The 17,598-nt window shown below is 49.5% G+C and overlaps 1 protein-coding gene across 1 annotated transcript in view; it reads left to right on the top strand.

The window, feature by feature from the left end:
- The first annotated feature begins 3,316 nt into the window (after nt 1–3,316).
- ADAP1 (ArfGAP with dual PH domains 1) overlaps nt 3,317–17,598 on the top strand; it is a 45,159-nt gene continuing 30,877 nt past the window's right edge. Inside the window, exons 1-3 of the mRNA XM_056866371.1 lie at nt 3,317–3,401; nt 10,489–10,619; nt 13,357–13,448. Of these exons, the coding sequence (XP_056722349.1) occupies nt 3,317–3,401; nt 10,489–10,619; nt 13,357–13,448 (308 nt within the window). The remainder of the gene's footprint in view (nt 3,402–10,488; nt 10,620–13,356; nt 13,449–17,598) is intronic.

Raw genomic sequence — 17,598 nt, forward strand, 5'->3', positions numbered from 1 at the left:
CATGGTGGTTCCCCAGTTTTATCCCCTCCCCCAGCAGTGTGTGGTTTAATTATTAGGGTTTTTAATTTAAAAAACACATCCACAATTAAAACGGGGTCAAAACTTAAGGCAGCTTCATGTATTCATGGCTTTACTTATGTTCTGGGGAGGGGCCATGGCTCAGTGGCAGAGCCTCTGCTTGGCATGCAGAAGGTCCCAGGTTCAATCCCCGGCTTCTCCAGTTAAAGGGACCAGGCAAGTAGGTGATATGAAAGACCTCTGCCTGAGACCCTGGAGAGTGCCTGCCGGTCTGAGTAGACATTACTGCCTTTGAGGGACCAAGGGTCGATTCAGTAGAAGGCAGCTTCATGTGTTCAGGTGGGACTTCTTTGAGTAGAATAGAGATAATGATGTCTTTAGGGGAAGGGCCATGGCTCAGTGGTAGCGCATCTGCTTGGCATGCAGAACGACCCAGGCTCAATCCCTGGCATCTCCAGTTAAAGGGACTAGGCAAGTAGGTGATGTGAAAGACCTCTGCCTGAGACCCTGGAGAGCACCTGCCGGTCTGAGTAGACAATACTGACTTTGAGGGACCAAGGGTCTGTTTCAGTAGAAGGCAGCTTCCTGTGTTCATGGCTGTTTATGCCTGGGAGGTTTCGCCTTGGGTTTGCCGCTCTCCAGATGCGCACTTTCCCCACCCACATTCTCAAAACTCTGCATGGGGGGTGGGGGGGCTTATTTTTGAGTTCTGAGAATTTGGATGGGGAAAATGTGCATCTAGAGAGCAGCAAACCCTAAGGCGAAACCTGCCAGGCATAAACAACCAAAAAGAATCCCCCCGTGCAGAGTTTTGAGAATTCAGACGGGCAGTGGCAGCCTGGGTCTAAAAATAAGGGGGGCCAACCCACAACTATAAGGCTATCATTTAATTTTTATAATAAATAAATAAATTTTTCAAAAAACACGTAAGTGGGAAAAAAGGTACAATGAAAATTTTAGTTGCATACAATAATGGTATTGGAACCTCTGTTACGTTTTCAAGCTACTAAAAGGTCATTCACGTTTTTAACATATTGTCCAAGGCAGGGCTTCTTAAACCTTTTCCACACGCGACCCCCTTTTCGCCCAAAAACGTTTTATGCGACCCCCGGGTATATAGGTATATAAAACAGGTAGACAAATCAAACATTTACTGAATAAATCATACATTTTTTAAAAACAATTCTTTGGTAGACATATAATTTTACCATTGACTGTTGCCAGTTTTTTCACGACCCCCACACATTCAGTGACGCTACCCCATATGGGGTGACCCCCTCATATGGGGTCGCGACTAGGGTTGCCAGGTCCCCCTTCGCCGCCGGGGTGGTGGTGGTTTTTGGGGCGGAGCTTGAAGAGGGCGGGGTTTGGGGGAATGGAGGGACTTCAATGCCACAGAGTCCAATGACCAAAGCGGCCCTTTTCTCCAGGGGAACGGATCTCTTATTGGCTGGAGATCAGTTGCAAGAGCAGGAGATCTCCAGCTAGTACCTGGAGGTTCAGCAAGATAATAGTACTGTGTGTGTGTGTGTGTGTGTTAAGTGCCGTCAAGTCGCTTCCGTCTCATGGCGACCCTATGAATGAAAGTCCTCCAAAATGTCCTATCTTTGACAACCTTGCTCAGATCTTGCAAATTGAAGGCTGTGGCTTCCTTTATTGAGTCCATCCATCTCTTGTTGGGTCTTCCTCTTTTCCTGCTGCCCTCAACTTTTCCTAGCATGACTGTCTTTTCCAGTGACTCTTGTCGTCTCATGACGTGACCAAAATACAATAGCCTCAGTTGAGTCATTTTAGCTTCTAGGGTCAGTTCAGGCTTGATTTGATCTATAACCCACTGATTTGTTTTTTTGGCAGTCCACGGAATCCGTAACCCTTTCCTCCAACACCACATTTCAGAGGAATCTATTTTCTTCCTATCAGCTTTCTTCATTGTCCAGCTCTCACACCCATGCGTAGTAATAGGGAATATGATGGCATGAATTAACTTGATCTTGGTGGCCAGTGACACATCCTTACACTTCAGAATCTTTCCTAGCTCCTTCATGGCTGCCCTTCCCAGCCTCAATCTCCTTCTGATTTCTTGGCTGCAGTCTCCCTTTTGGTTGATGGTGGAGCCAAGGAGTAGAAAGTCTTGAACAATTTCAATTTCCTCATTAGTAGAAAAGGGCAAGAGTCCAGCAGCACCTTAAAGACTCACAAAAATATTTTCTGGTAGGGTATGAGCTTTCGTGAGCCATAGCTCACTTCTTCAGATTTGGTATCTGTAGAAGTGAGCTGTGGCTCACGAAAGCTCATACCCTACCAGAAAATATTTTTGTTAGTCTTTAAGGTGCTGCTGGACTCTTGCCCTTTTCTACTACTGCAGACAGACTAACGCGGCTACCCACTGTGAATTTCCTCATTGTCAACCTTGTAAAGTTGTAGTCAAAAAGGGCAAGAGTCCAGTAGCACCTTAAAGACTAACAAAAATATTTTCTGGTAGGGTATGAGCTTTCGTGAGCCACAGCTCCCTTCTTCAGAAAGCTCATACCCTACCAGAAAATATTTTTGTTAGTCTTTAAGGTGCTACTGGACTCTTGCCCTTTTTTGACTACTGCAAACAGACTTAACACGGCTACCCACTGTGAATTATAAAGTTGTGTAATTCTCCTGCTGAATCTACTTTCATAGTATCGGTGATTTCTTACCAGAGTGCCTGGAGGTTGGCAGCCCTGGTCGCGACCCACAGTTTAAGAAGCTTTGGTCTAATGTTTAAGGGGGGTGGGGTCCCACTTCCATCAAGGGGCCTTCAGGGCAAGCAGGGCATACAGAGAGCGCAAAGCCTCTCTTCCCCAGCACCGCACCCGGCTGCCCTGCCGGGCCCGTCGGCGGCCGCCAGGGGTCGCCGCGGGGCCAGGCCGCGCACCGCGGAGGCGGGGAAGCGGGGACGGCCGAGCGGGGTTGATTCTCGCCTCCTTATTATTAAAGGCAGCAATGAGCGGGCTGCCCGCCGCCGCCGCCGGCACCCGGGGGGAAGGAGGGATGCTTCTGCAAAGAGGGGGATCCCGGCGACCCCACCCTCCCCGCTGCCCCTAGCAGCCCCGGGGATCGGGAGGGTGCAGGCAAAGGGGTGGGTTCTCCAAAAAGCAGCCCCCCTCCCACCTTGCCTTTTCTGTCCCCCCCCCAGCTTGTAGGTTGAAGCCCCCACCCCCGAATGAAGACACTGAAACATTAAAAGGAAAGAAGGCAATTGCAAGCTTTTCTTCTCTCTCCCCACCCCGCTCCCCCACCCACCCCCACTTTGCAACAAACAGCCCCCATGGCGAAAGAGAAGGGCAAGAAGGCTTTGCTGGAATTGCTCCGGAAGGAGGGCAACGAGGCGTGTGCAGACTGCGAGGCTCCAGGTAAGAGGGATTTTTTTGGGGGGGGGGTCCGATCCCCCCCACCTTATTGGGGTGTAAGGCTTTGGTGTCGTGCGCGGCCCCGCATCTGCACTCATCCCTACACCCAACTTTCCTCCCCCCCCCCAATAGTTCCCCGGGCTCAGGAGGGCCCCCTTCCCCAAGGCTGGGATGGATGGTTGCCGTGCCTCCTCTTTTAGGGTGGTGGCTGGATGCGATGCCCTGCCCCCCCACCGTTTCTCCATCCTCCCCCCCCCTCCTTACTATTGCAAAATTGTAAGGCAGAAAGAGGAAGCCGGAGGAGGGCAGAAGGATGCCGGGGTTGGTGGTTTGGGCTGGCGGCTGAGAGAGGGACCCCTGGAACTCCCCTGGGGACGAGGGACCCTCTCTCTAAAACAATCAGAGGGGAGGAGGGGAAGGGATATATCTTTGGAGTGGGTGGGTATCATATGTGGATACGAATTATGGGTGGGGGGCTTCCATCCCCACGAATTGAAGCTCTGGCTGGCCGGCTTGGGAGAAGGTCTCCAGCTCCATCCCTGGAGCAGCATTGGGAGGGATGGGCCAGCGTCCGTGACTCCCACCACCCAAAGCCAACAGGGACCTCTTTCAGGTCGCCGGCGGGCCAGGGCACGGACCCTGGCCTGGGGAAATCGGCAGGCCCAATGGAGCGACTGGTGACGGTGCAAAAGAGAGTTAAAAAGAGAAAAAGAAAAGTTGGCATCCTAGGTGCGAGAGGAAAATACCCAGTGTTGCCAGGAAGGTGTGTGTGTGTGGGGGGGGGGGGGATGAGATGGCTCCGGCTCCCGCCCTTCCGCGATAATTCTCTGGCGGAGTAGTAGATGCTGATGTCATCGCCAAAGCGAGTTTGCAACTCGATGTGTTGGCTGGAACTGCAGTGCATATGGTCAGATCCTTTAGGGAGGAAAGCGGGTTAATGGGGGATCCCAGCCGGTGGGCTAGGGAGGACATGAACACATGTGGACAGCACATGAACACATGAAGCTGCCTTCTACTGAACCAGACCCTCGGTCCATCAAAGTCAGTATTGTCTACTCAGACCAGCAGCGGCTCTCCGGGGTCTCAGGCAGGGGTCTTTCCCATCGCCTGCTTGCCTGGTCCCTTTAACTGGAGATGCTGGGGATTGAACCTGGGACCCTTTTGCATGCCAAGCAAATGTTCTGCCACTGAGCCACGGCCCCTCCCCAAGGAGAGAGGTGGAGGGAAACATAGGGGACCCATCTGCATGTGCTTTCTAGACCGAGCTATTGTCTGCTCTGACTGGCAGAGGTTGTCAGAGACGGGCCCTTCCCGGCTCGAGGTCCCGTGGATCGAGACCATGTGGGTGCCAACCGGGTGCCCGACTTTGGAGCGAGGGCCCTGCAGAACGCTTACGTTGCCCGACCTCCTGAAAGGGGCGGAGGGGTTGTTTTCTGCTTTCCTTCTGTAGGAAAGAGATTTTAAAGAGAAAAATCAACAAAGGGTTCGGAGGGACGGGCGTTGGCAGCTCAGCCTCTGATTGGCGCACGGTGTGGTGGACTTCACCCTTCACCTTGGCTGGGTTTTTTCTCCCCCACCCCAGTGCAGCTAAGAACATTCCTTGTCTGCATGATGCTGATTGCTCATAACCATTGTACAGGAGGCGGACTCTGGAGGACACCCATGGAGGAGGAGGAGGGGGGGGATCTCATCCCTGCCCTCTGACACCCCCCCCCCCAGGATTTCTCCCCTTTTGCTCTGCCTCATTGCCTGGTTTCTCCTCCTCAGCTTGCGCAAACGGCTGTCCCCCAGCCGATCCCGCTCCCCCCACCCCCGTTTTCATGCAATTTTAAAAAACATGACCTCTCTGCATGCACAGACACCATGAGTGGCTGGAAGTCTTTCTTCACACAACGCGTCGTTCAGTTGTGGAACTCCCTGCCCCAGGATGTGGTGATGGCTGTGGATTTGTTCTGCCAGCGCTTTCTCTGGTGTAAGGATCCTTCTTCACACCTCTTGCACCAGGAGAAGGCTTCTTGTGCCGGAGAAAAGCGCAGAAAGGATCTGGGAGATTCATCGCCAAGTTTCCCTCTGAGCCCACTCAAACCCAACCTAAACATTATATGATGATAATTTTACAGGGATTGCCGGTCGCCATGTTTTGCCCCCCAGTACTTCCCCTCTTGATAGCCCTGCGTAGAAGCAAAGATTTATTGATTTGTGCCATTGAATAGAAAAGGGAGGAGAGTAGGGCCCCTCTTCTGGACTCTGGAATCTCGAGGTTGCAGCTCCCAGAGGTTGGTTCGCATGCTCGTGTTTGCTGCAAAGTGAGTTATGGACAGTTTGCGTGAACTCACCATTTTGGGTGTGAGCGAGAACATCCCATTCTTCTCACACCACCTCAGCGCATTTCCTGTTGGGGCAGTTCATGCGTTTGGCGGTCAAGCATTTTGGGGGCAGAATCGGAGCGATGTGTGAACCTGAGAGCAGGTTTGCTCCTGCGCATGTGTCCCATTCTTTAATAAAGTGTTCCCGTGTAAGCCTGGGCTAAAATCCAGCCTTCCCTTCGTCTCACGTCTTCTCCACCTGCATGTTTCCTGACTGCTGGCTGATATTGTGGGGTAATTGTATTAACCAGACTTGTGAAGCTTGATTCTGGTGACTTTGTAACCTTGCGTCGCCTGTGGTCTTTCTGATGCATGCCATAATTCCTAAACAGTGAGCTGCGAGAGAAATCCCATGAGAAAATTGTGTGATTGCATACTTAAAGTAACATGCCAACAGGACAAGAACAAGACTGTTCAGTGCCAATCTCAGCATGAATACACACTAGTCCTCTGAAGTGCACCCGTGCCCCACAGAAGGGGGTGTGGGGTCCCCCAAAACCTACACACCGAGAGGAGTGTCAGTGCATCTCTGTACGAGTCCATGTCCTAACCTTGCCTCTTTCTAAACAGCCTCTGCTAGGAGCGGGTGATTTTTAATGTGTTTCTGCATCGGGTGTGACTGGACGACTTCCAAAGTAGAGATGCAGTGGCGTTGCCCTTTTCAGAGCAATTGCCTCTGCTGTTGTGTCTCTGCATGAGTGATTGCTCAGGGCCAGTCTCCTTCCAGCCAAGGTGTAACCAGGAGAACAGAGACCTGAGGGTCTCAAGTTGATCTGGTGTAAGTGTGCCTTTGATTTTAAGCCAGGTTTTTTTTTTTTTTAAGTGTGAGGAACAGTGGTTCAGAGCTGCAAATCAGTGAAAGAGTGAGAGATGAAATTGCCCTTCTGTGGGGCACGGGTGCACTTCAGAGGACTATTGTGTGTATTCATGCTGAGATTGGCACTGAACAGTCTTGTTCTTGTCCTGTTGGCATGTTACTAAACAGTGAGGTCTGGTTGTAAGGTTAAGAACCTTCTTTGTTTTTGTGGGGAGATCTACAGAAGTCCCACTCTGGGTCCCATCTAGTCTGAACTCCATGTTGCGGCAGATCACACATGAACACATTAAGCTCCCTTTGAGTCGGATCATTGGTCTGTCGGGCTCACTCTTGTCTATGCTGATTGGCAGCAGCTCTCCATGGTCTCAGGCAAAGGTCTTGCTCATCAACTAGTACTTGATCCTTTGGAACTGGAGATGCCGGGGATTGAACCCCCCCCCCCAAGACCTTCTGCATGCAAAGCAGATGCTCTACCACTGAGCCACAGCCCCTCCCCAAACACAGATCTGGGCCGATGTCCATCTGCTTGTCTTGTTCACATGTTACATTTTTAGGGGCTTCGCGTGACCTCAGAATAATAGCAGATGTTGTTTTAGCAAACGCCCAGTCAGTTTGCAAAACAGAACGGCTTTGCGGGGAACACATTCCTTCGATGCGCATCTGAAATCCCGCAATTGTTCCAAAGTTTCTGGCTCGAGATGGTCTCCCCAGCGCCTAAGGACCAGATGGGGTTCGAAATCCTTGTTGGCTTTCATGACGTTATGGATTATGAGGGATGAAAAGAAGCCTAGAGACACACTTCTCGAGCTCTTATCAGCAAACATTAGGAGAATAAATTCTTGTGGGGAGGGGAAGGAAGGAAGGGATCGACTCAGTCGATGTGAGCGGTCTGTCAAAATATTTCCCCATTTTAACAGAAGTCTTGCGACGGAGTCCCAGTAGCCTCGGCTGCCTTGAATTCTTACAGAGGAAACAGCACATTAATGGATTATTAATCCTTGTTTCGTGGTTGCGTGAAGAAGTTGTGTCTTTTAGGTTGGAATCCAGGAGTTACACCCTTCTACTTAGGGCTGCCAGGTCCCCCCAGTCACTGGTAGGGGATGGTGTGTGTGTGTGAGTGAGTGAGTGTGTGAAGTTGCCAGATTCAGGTTGGGGAACTCCCGAACAATTTGGGGTGGAAAGTGGGGAGGATAGACCTCCATGGGGTTGGGGTTGTTTTTATTGATCTTGCACATTTGTACGGTCGGTCTGTGATTCTGCGGTGCAAAACTATTGAGTCTGGAAATGTTGATGCGTTGGCACGTGGTTGGTCAGTCGACCATATTAATATTTTTAATTTGATTTGACCTCCATGGGGTACAATGCCATAGAGCCCACCCTCCCAAGCATCCATTTTCTCCAGGGAAACTGATCTCTGTAGTCTGGAGATGAGCTGTAATTCCGGGGGAATCCCAGGTTCCCACCTGGATGTGGGCATCCCTATTTTCTACATCCACTAAAGTCGATGGGCTCAGAAGGGTATAACTCAGCTTAGGATGGCACCACGAGATGGGTTCACACCACGTGCCGCATGACTTGCCATCCAGTGATAGCATGTGTGCTTGAACAAGCCATCGCAGGGAGAAACACTGCCGATAGCGTATTTGCTCAGGTCCGGATGCAGATATGTGTGGGGAGGGCCTTAGAAAAAACGCCTTAAGAGCATCAGAAGAGCCCTGCTGGATCAGACCAGTGGTCCATCTAGTCCAGCATCCTCTCTCACTCAACAGCCAACCAATTCCTCTGGAGGGCCAACATCAGGGCATAGAAGGAAGGGCTGTGGCTCAGTGGTAGAGCATCTGCCTGGCGATGGAGAAGGTCCCAGGTTCAATCCCCGGCACCTCCAGTTAAAGGGACTGGGCGAGTAGGTGATGTGAATAGACCTCTGTCGGAGACCCTGGAGAGCCGCTGCTGGTATGAATAGACAATACTGACTTCGATGGACCGAGGGTCTGATTCAGTAGAAGGCAGCTTCATGTGTTCATGTGTAGAGGCCGAGGCCTTCACCTTATAAGAACATCAGAAGAGCCCTGGTGGATCAGATCTAGTCATCCTGTCAAACACAGGGGCCAACCAGTTCCTCTGGAGGGCCCACAAACAGGGCATAGATGCCAAGGCCTTCCCTTGATCAGAACATAAGAAGCGCCCTGCTGGATTAGACCAGTGAGGCTCCATCTAGTTCAGTATCCTGTCTCACACAGTGGCCAACCAGGTTCCTTGTAGGGCCAGCAATGGGGCTCAAGAGGCCAAGGCCTTCCCCTGATGCTTCCTCCCGGCACTGGTGTTCAGAGGTTGACTGCCTCTGAATGTGGAGGGTCCTTTTAGTCACCATGGCTGGTAGCCACTGATAGATCCCTCCTCCGTGAATCTGTCTAATCCCCTTTTAAAGCCATCTACGCCTGTGGCCATCACTACGTCCTCTGACAAGCAAACTCCATATCTTAATAACTTGTTGTGTAAAGATTTTTTTTTTTTTGGGGTCTGTCCTGAATCTGCTGCCCGTCAGCTTTATATAATTATAAAATGGGCCGTTTTATTTTCAGATCCTTTGGGTGATCTCCCCCCCCATCTAGCCCCCTCACTTCTGGGGCTCCTTGAAATCCTCCCTGCCCCCCATCCCAAGGTTATGTTTCTTAGTAGAGTCAGTCCGAACATTCAGCCGCCAAGTAATCTTGGGTGCAGTTATCAAGAATTAGACGTCACCAGTCCAAAGTTCCTTGCTGTTGGGACAACTCCGTCTTCCTTAAAAGCAATGTGACATTTTTGATTTGTAATGATATGATATTATTGTCCAAAGCGGGTATTTGGGTGATGCCTAATCCAGCAACATGGGGTTTTCATGGTATTTTGTGAGCAATATTAAGATTTGTGTATGGCCGTGAGATTTCACCTTGTTTAGGTGTGCATTGTGTTTTAATCACCTCTGTGGTGACACCTCTCTCTTCAGCGTTTTGGTATTTTCTTGGGATAATACTTGGGTTGTACAGTACGGATTAATTATCTTCTCCGCCTTGAGCCGTGTGCGAACCCCGTGGGCAGAAGGGTAAGGATTTTCATTAACCAGAAGCGGCGTAGCTGCATGGCTCCTTTTCATAATCGGTCGCTGCAGAATTGGGGTCTTGAACTTGGGGAAACATTGAGGGGCTCGAGATTGTGTCTGTCTGACTGTCTTTGGCAGGGAAGCGGCGTTAAAAAAACAGCCGAACCACATGCATAAATGAACAGCGGCCGGTAAAATTTCATTCACTCGCTGGTCCACTTGGAAACAAAACTACTTGATCTTTTACAAGGAACTTTTTTACACAGCCAAGATTTCCCCCAAAGGTGCTGCGTTTAAGGCCCTTGACGGTTCCTGCCATCCATGATCTCTCTGCTGGTGTCATGTGCTATTATTAGGGTTGCCAGCTCCGGGTTGGGAAATAACCTGGAGATTTGGAGGGTAGAGCCTGAGGAGGGCATGGTTTGGGGAGGGACTTCAGCGGGGCATAATGCCATAGAGTCCAAATGCCAAAGCAGCCATTTTCTCCAGGGGAACTGATCTCTGTTGCCTGGAGATCAGTTGTAATAGTGGGAGATCTCCAGCCACCACCTGGAGGTTGGCAACCCTAACTTGCATTTTTCTAAACACTCTTGTGGTGAACCAGACACAATCCAAGGCCTTTGTAGAGTGTCATTAGGCCCTTAGCCAAGCTGCTGTTTTTCAGACTCAGCTATACGATGGTATTGCCCCCTTATAGGGTTGTTTTTAAGATTTTTTTTTTGCTGTAACCACTATATAAACCCCAATCTTTTCTTACATCCCATTTCCTGGCTTATAGTTTTATGTTGTGAAACTGCAAAGAATTTTTATTTTAATTTTGTCTTGCAGATCCAGATTGGGCATCTCAGACGTTGGGCGTATTTATCTGCTTAAATTGCTCGGGCATCCACCGCAACATCCCCCAAGTCAGCAAGGTGAAATCCGTCCGTTTGGATGAATGGGACAATGCTCAAGTTGAGGTACGCTCTTAGTTCGGATGAAACGCTGCATACGTGACTCGGCTCTGTCCTTCCTCGCCCCTTAACCGAGGTCGAGATGTGCCCTTCACGTTTCCGTGGGCTCCGAGGATCTCTGCTTTTGGCAGTTGTGGTGCCGGCTACGAATTTGTCTTCTGTTCTTGTCAGCGTCTTACCGTTAAGGCACAGGCTGCTTGAACTGATGACGGGGACGAGAGATGTAATTCTGCCTCTTCTTGCAGCCTTCCAGATTTCCCCTGGGTATGACGGCAGGGACAAAACATTTTGATAGGTCTTCTCGGTGGGCAGTGATCTAATAACAGCCGAGCGTCCTTGTCTGTTCTGTGTCATAGTTGGAGTTCTCTTGCCGTCTGCACAAGCGGAACGGTCCCGTGGTTCAGCATGCCCCAAAGACACGAGGATATTGGGTCCCCTGACGCCTTCCACATGGCTCTGCACTAGGGTTGCCAACCGCCTGGAGATCTCCTGCTGTTACAGCTGATCTCCAGCCTATAGAGATCAGTTCACCTGGAGAAAATGGCCGCTTTGGCAATTGGACTCTGAGATTTAAGTCCCTCCCCAAACCCCGCCCTCCTCAGGCTCCGCCCCCCAACCCCCCCCCCCCCCCACCGGTTGCAAAGGGACCTGGCAACCCTACTCTAAACCCTCTTGATTCTTTTTTTATTTTAAATTTTTTATTTCGATACACAAACATAAAACATAAACAATCATATTTATACAATTTATGTGGCGCTTCCTTTTTCAATTTGCATTTGACATTTTAGCAGTTCTTTTTGAGTTAGGTAAGGTAAAGGTCCCCTGTGCAAGCATTCCTGACCCATGGGGTGATGTCACATCCCGACGTTTTCTAGGCAGACTTTTGTTTTGCGAGGTGATTTGAGCACTTCAGGCCGTGGTGGAGATGGGGAAAATCACGTGGTTGCATGGAAGACCATTTTTTTTAAAAAAAAAGCAAATTAAAAGCAGCCCGTAATCCGCCCTGAGCCCCGGTGAGAAAGGCGGACTACCGATAATGCCAATAAATAAAAGTTTCTGTCCTCAGCTTTTCTGTGGTGTGCTGGTTTTCGGCTTACAAGGAATTACCGGTCCGCAGGACCTTAAAAGTGTCTCCTTCCGGCCACCTCAGGGCTGTACCGCCTCATTATCACCCCATTCCTTTGCTGCGGGCCTCAGGAGGGGTGCCTTGGAGGAGAACGGTGGCCATTTTGCACAGAGATTTCTCCCTCCTGCCTCAGGCAGCTGCGGCCTCAGACATTTTCCTCACCTTTCCTCACACCTAACCACCTAAGGTGGTTCTCACCTTCCTGGTTTTTTTTTTGGGGGGGGGGAGAAATTGTACATAGAAAGGGTGTGTGTTCCTGCTTATGCTACAAACAGTATTTTTTTGTGAGGGGCAGTAAGTGGTAACGGTTAAAATGTTGGGCTAGGCCTGAGGAGACCCACTGGGTGACTTTGGGCCAGCCGTTCTCTCTTTCAGCCCTAGCTTACCTCACAGGGTCGTTGTGGCAAAGACATGGAGGAAGGGAGAGCCCTGGCAATTGTCGTTGACCTTGGGCTAGTCATTCTCCCTCAGCCTACCTTACAGGGTTGTCGTAAGGATAAAATGGAGGAGAGGCAAAAAAACAACAACACATGCGTGCCATCCTTGGGTGGAGAGGAGGATAAACGTGTGATAAGCAAATGTCTAAAAATTACAATCAGCTGCCCAACAAATAAATACTAGAACCAGGTGGATGTTTATTTCATTTCATTTATAGTTTGTCTTTCTCGCACCGTGGAATTCAGTGCAATCGATAGGATGAATGACCTCAGAAGCAACGAAATGTAGAAGATTAAAAATACGCTAGGAGCTCAAAAGCAGCAGAACGCTGAAGAATTCACCCTCAAAACAGCTCAGAATAAAATAGAACGGCAACGGTCGTCTCATAATAATGATATTATTGCATCAGTCTGAATCTCTGAAGATGTCTGGAAAATATCTGCTCGAGCCAGACTGTTCAAAGGCTGACTGGAAAAGAAAGGTTTTTTGACGGTGCTTTGCGAAAACGCTCAGTTCCCCCCCCCAATCCGCTTTCCCTATGGCACCGCTCGAGGGGAACGGCTAACGGTTTACCGCAGAGTTAACAATTAACATGGATATCGGTTAAAATGTCATGTTTTCGCGCAGACACAATGGAAGGGTGACGGTGTGCGGCTGCTTCACCGTACACGTGTGAGAATTCTTGCACATCTAGCAATGGCGGTTCACATTGAAGGGGGTGGTAGGTTGCATAGGAATGAGTGCATGGGTGGCTGTCCTACTGTTGCCAACCTCCAGGTGGGGCCCAGAGATCTCCGGGGATGACAGCTGATCTCCCGACGACAGAGATCAGTTCCCCGGGAGACAATGGCCGCTTTGGAGGGTGGACTCTGTGGCATTATATCCTGCCCTTCCCCAAACCCTGCCCTCCCCAGTCTCCACCCCTCATATCACTAGGAATTTCTCAACCCAAAGTTGGCAACCCTAGCGACTGCCCCAGGCCCTTTCCACAGGACGGCCCCCTTTGAATGGATCCTGTAATTGTCAAGTAACCCCTTGTTACTGTCAAGTAACAATTACCGAAGCTGCTCTGAGAGCTAATTTTTTGTTAAAAATAGTGCTAAGTGTGTAATTAATAAATAAAACAGGGTACATTCAAATCTTCATTTTTTTAAAAGCCTCTTTTTTTTCTTTTTGCAGTTTATGGCTTCCACTGGAAACAATGCTGCGAAAGCAAAATACGAAGCCGAAATCCCACCGTTTTATTACAAGCCAACTTCTTCGGACTGTCAGTAAGTACCCTGAATAATAATATATATATATTTTTAATTCCCCTGTTATAAACAGCTTGTCTGCAGCTGCAGCTTCATAATATTTTTTTCTTGCTTGTTCATGTTACATTTTTAATTTCACCGTGGGGCTTGACTTAACAGAAAAGGCCCTGAAAACCTTGGTTCTTCTTTCTTCTTGGTTCTTCTATGCCTCAGAAATGTGAGAGTACGGTGGGGCTTTGGAGTCGCTCACTTCTGAGTGCTTGGATTGTGACAGGAGAAACCCCTGGTTCGGCTTCCCTTTCCTTCCCAGCTTTGTTGGGGCTTAGTTTGTATAAAAAAAAGGTTCAGTTTTGAACTTGCTCATTCTGATCTTCTTTTATTCCACGTCTTAAAATTTCAATTCCTGGTTGAATTTGAAAACATTACAAGACTTGGCATTTAGGTAGTGCCTTCACACATTATTGAAGTGATCCCCAACGTGGTGCCTGTGGGTGTCATGGCATCCACTGATGTGTTTCCTGGTGCCCACGTCCTTCCCTAAAGTTAACAGATACGAAGAACCCAAGAAGCATTACATTGGTGTCTGTAGGGAACATGTATTTAGAAACAGCTGCCTCCATCATAGGATGCTTAGAGGAGAACCAGTACAGTGTAGTGCTTGGCTAGGATCTGAGATACCCAAGTTCAAATCCCCACTCTTGCAATGGAAACTTGCTCGTTGTCAATCAGCAAATTTCAGCTTGACCTACTTCACAGAGCGGTTGTTGCCTCGTATGCTGGTTGGGACATGCGGGCCCATCCCACGTAAAAATATAAGAAAGGCCATACTGGATCAGACCAAGGCCCATCAAGTCCAGAAGTCTGTTCACACAGTGGCCAACCAGGTGCCTCTAGGAAGCCCACAAACCAGATAACTGCAGCAGCATTATCCTGCCTGTGTTCCACATCACCTAATATAACAGGTATGCTCCTCTGATCGTGGAGAGAATCGGTATGCATCATGACTAGTATCCATTTTGACTAGTAGCCATGGATAGCCCTCTCCTCCATGAACATGTCCACTCCCCTCTTCAAGCCTTCCAAGTTGGCAGCCATCACCACATCCTGGGGCAGGGAGTCCCACAATTTAACCATGCCCCAATTTAACGATGCCCCAGTGTGCTGTCACAGAGAAGAATGGGGTATCTCTTCTTAACAATGCTCAGTTGCTCCGTATGGCTTTGGAGTGCTGAGAGGGTTTTCTTGCTTCCTTCTCACGCAAAAACATACAGCGCAACGGAGAACTGTTGCGGTAAGGTGTAACAGCTGGTTTGAGCATGAGGCTGCCCATCTAGTTGGACTTCCTAAAACACCCTTTCAGGCCTCGCCATTCAGATGGCCTGTGCTTTTTTTAATTTCTGCAGTCTCCCGAGTGGAAAGTCTTGCAAACATTCCTTTCTCGGTGTTGGCCTGGAACCAACAGGCTATTTGTGGCTTCTGGGAAACCTCCGGACAGAACGTAATTCATGTTCCTCTTACCCTACTTAGCATTTCTTGGGACAGAAAGGAGAGCAAAGGCGTGGGACGATGTCCAGCTGAGGCAGGCTGACCCTTGCGCTGGGGAGGGATGGGGGCTTTGGTTGTGGCTGGCGGGTTCTGCTCTGAATTTTTTTCTTTGCGAAGGGGTTTCTTAACCCTCCTTCCCTTCTGCTTGATGGACGGTACAAGAGAAGGCAGGCGGGCCAAGCGGTGTCCCAATTCTGCGTGGCTGAGTCACACGTTTGCCATCCTTGGCTGGGCTGCGTCTGATGAGGCCAGAGGACTAGAACATTATTTAGGCTCCGGGGGGTGGGGAGATGCCCGCAGGGCTAATTTCGCAGCAGGTCAAGCCAAAAATTCATTTCTTAGACACCAACTTGTGCCGTCGTGGTGTCCCGCAGTCATTCTGCCTCTCTCTGATGTACCTTCTGGACAGAATAGACAATCTGGGCCCATGAAATTTTTGAACACATGAAGCTGCCTTATACTGAATCAGACCCTTGGTCCATCAAAGTCAGTATTGTCTACTCAGAACTGGCAGCGGCTCTCCAGGGTCTCAGGCAGGGGTCTTTCACATCACCTACATGCCTAGACCCTTTAACTGGAGATGCTGGGGATTGAACCTGGGACCTTCTGCATGCCAAGCAGATGCTCTACTTCCGAGCCACAGCCCCTCCCCATCTGAGTCCTTGAATGCCTTCTTCCTTTCTTCCCTCTTGCATTTCGGCCACTTTCTTCTGTGCAAACCAAGACAAAGCTATTAACTTCTTTCCCCTCCTTCTCCCCCCATTTAGAATCGCAAGAGAACGTCAGGCAGATCCCTCCCCATGAGCAAGATGGCTGCTCACTCCCATTTGCCTGATATGGGGCATTAACCTGCGGAACTCACCGCCACATGTGGTCAAATCTAGCAGGGCAGTTTTATTATGTATTTGTTGTCTTTAAGTAGTCCTTTGTCTAGCAGCCCAAACCCAGTTTGGGCCGAGCTCATCAGATCTCAGAAGCTAAGCAAGGTCGGCCATGGTCAGTACTTACATGGAAGACCACTGAGGAAGACTGGGGTCGCTATGCAGAGGAAGGCAAGACAAACCACATCTGCTCATCTCTTGCCTTGAACACCCCATGGTTGCGGTCACCATGCGTCTTCTGCACATTAAAATAGAATCCATTTGCTCAGCCTGAATTAGACACCTAGGCCAGAGAAAAGGTGATCCTTCTGCCTTTTGCAAAGCAGACGGCTTGACTATTACCTTAGGGACGTAAGATCGCCCCCTCTTTCTCTTATGAATTCAGTCCCAGCCATGTGTACCTTCACAGGCTGTGGCAGCAGCAGCCGTCTTTGCCTTCCCTTGGCTCTGTCTGGAGATCTCCCGGCATCTGTTTGTCCCCAAACGATGACTGAGAATATCTGGAACCCTACCAAACCTCTTAATCGCACAGACCAAAAGACCTGTCAATATGGAACTCGGCACTTGTCAGAGTAGTGCCTTGTGGATCTTGTTTGGGTTTTTTTTTTTTTGCTGTCAACCGACTTACCTATCCCTTAGAAGCGCCTTGATCCATTGATCTTGAGCAGCATATATCTAATGTTTGAGGGATATAAGGACTGAAACAAATCTTGCCACTGACAATGTAGCCTTGGGATCCCTGTCACTTAGTGAAAAAGGCATTATGTCAGACACAGAGGCATTAGATTTATATGTTAAAAGGGGAGAGATATAATGTGATCGAAGTTTCTCGTAAAAGCGGCATTCCAAGAGGGCATGAGCTAATGAATCGATAGAGCCAGAAGAGCAAGGACAGGTCCTGTCTGGGTATGGCATATTCAAAATCCTTCCCTGCGTAACCACAGAGGGGTTAGCATTCAGTCTAGCTAAACAGAAGGCTCTAGAAAGACGAGGAATTGTCAAATAATAAGTATAAGCAGGCAAACCACGTGGTGGTGGTATTCCAAAGAACTGGGATGAGCAAACGTGGCAAGCACGAAAAGTAGTGTCAACCGACTTACAGCGGCCCTGTAAGATTTTCAATGCCAGGGACGTTCAGAGGTGGTTGGCCATTGCCTGCCACTGCATCACGAACCTGGACTTCCTTGGCAGTCTCCCATCCCAGTACCAACCAGGGCTGACCCTGCTTAGCCTCTGAGATCTGGTGAGATCGGGCTAGTCTGGGCCATCCAGGCTCATGGATCCGCAAACCTTAAAACCAGCGCTGTTTTTAACCAGACAGATTAGACACAGCCCTCTGGCTCAGCACAAGCACGCAAGGCTAAATAAATCCACCATTGCCGTGCTATAAGGGTGCGTGAAAGGAAGCCGAGGAGTTAAATTTATATACGTTAACATATGTTGTCATGGGGGGGGGGGCTGGAGGAGCTCTCATAAAAGGGCTTTTTCAGGAAGCCTGTGGTGAGCCGAAGAGGGAAGCACAGACAGGGCGGGAAATGCACTGCGTAAAACTCAGCCCCTGTGTGGTGGTCAGGGCCTAAATAAGCTACCCTGGTTTAGACAGGCAGTCTCTCACAAGCATCTGTCTAGAAAGCCTCTGCTGGTGGAACAGGGTAGTTGACAGCTTCAAAAAGGGGCGAGATCCTGCTTTGGAAACCTGACCTGGATAACCCAGGCTAGCCGGATCTCATCAGATCTCATGA

Source organism: Euleptes europaea, chromosome 21, assembly GCF_029931775.1.
Source record: "Euleptes europaea isolate rEulEur1 chromosome 21, rEulEur1.hap1, whole genome shotgun sequence".
Classification (NCBI taxonomy): Eukaryota; Metazoa; Chordata; class Lepidosauria; order Squamata; family Sphaerodactylidae; genus Euleptes; species Euleptes europaea.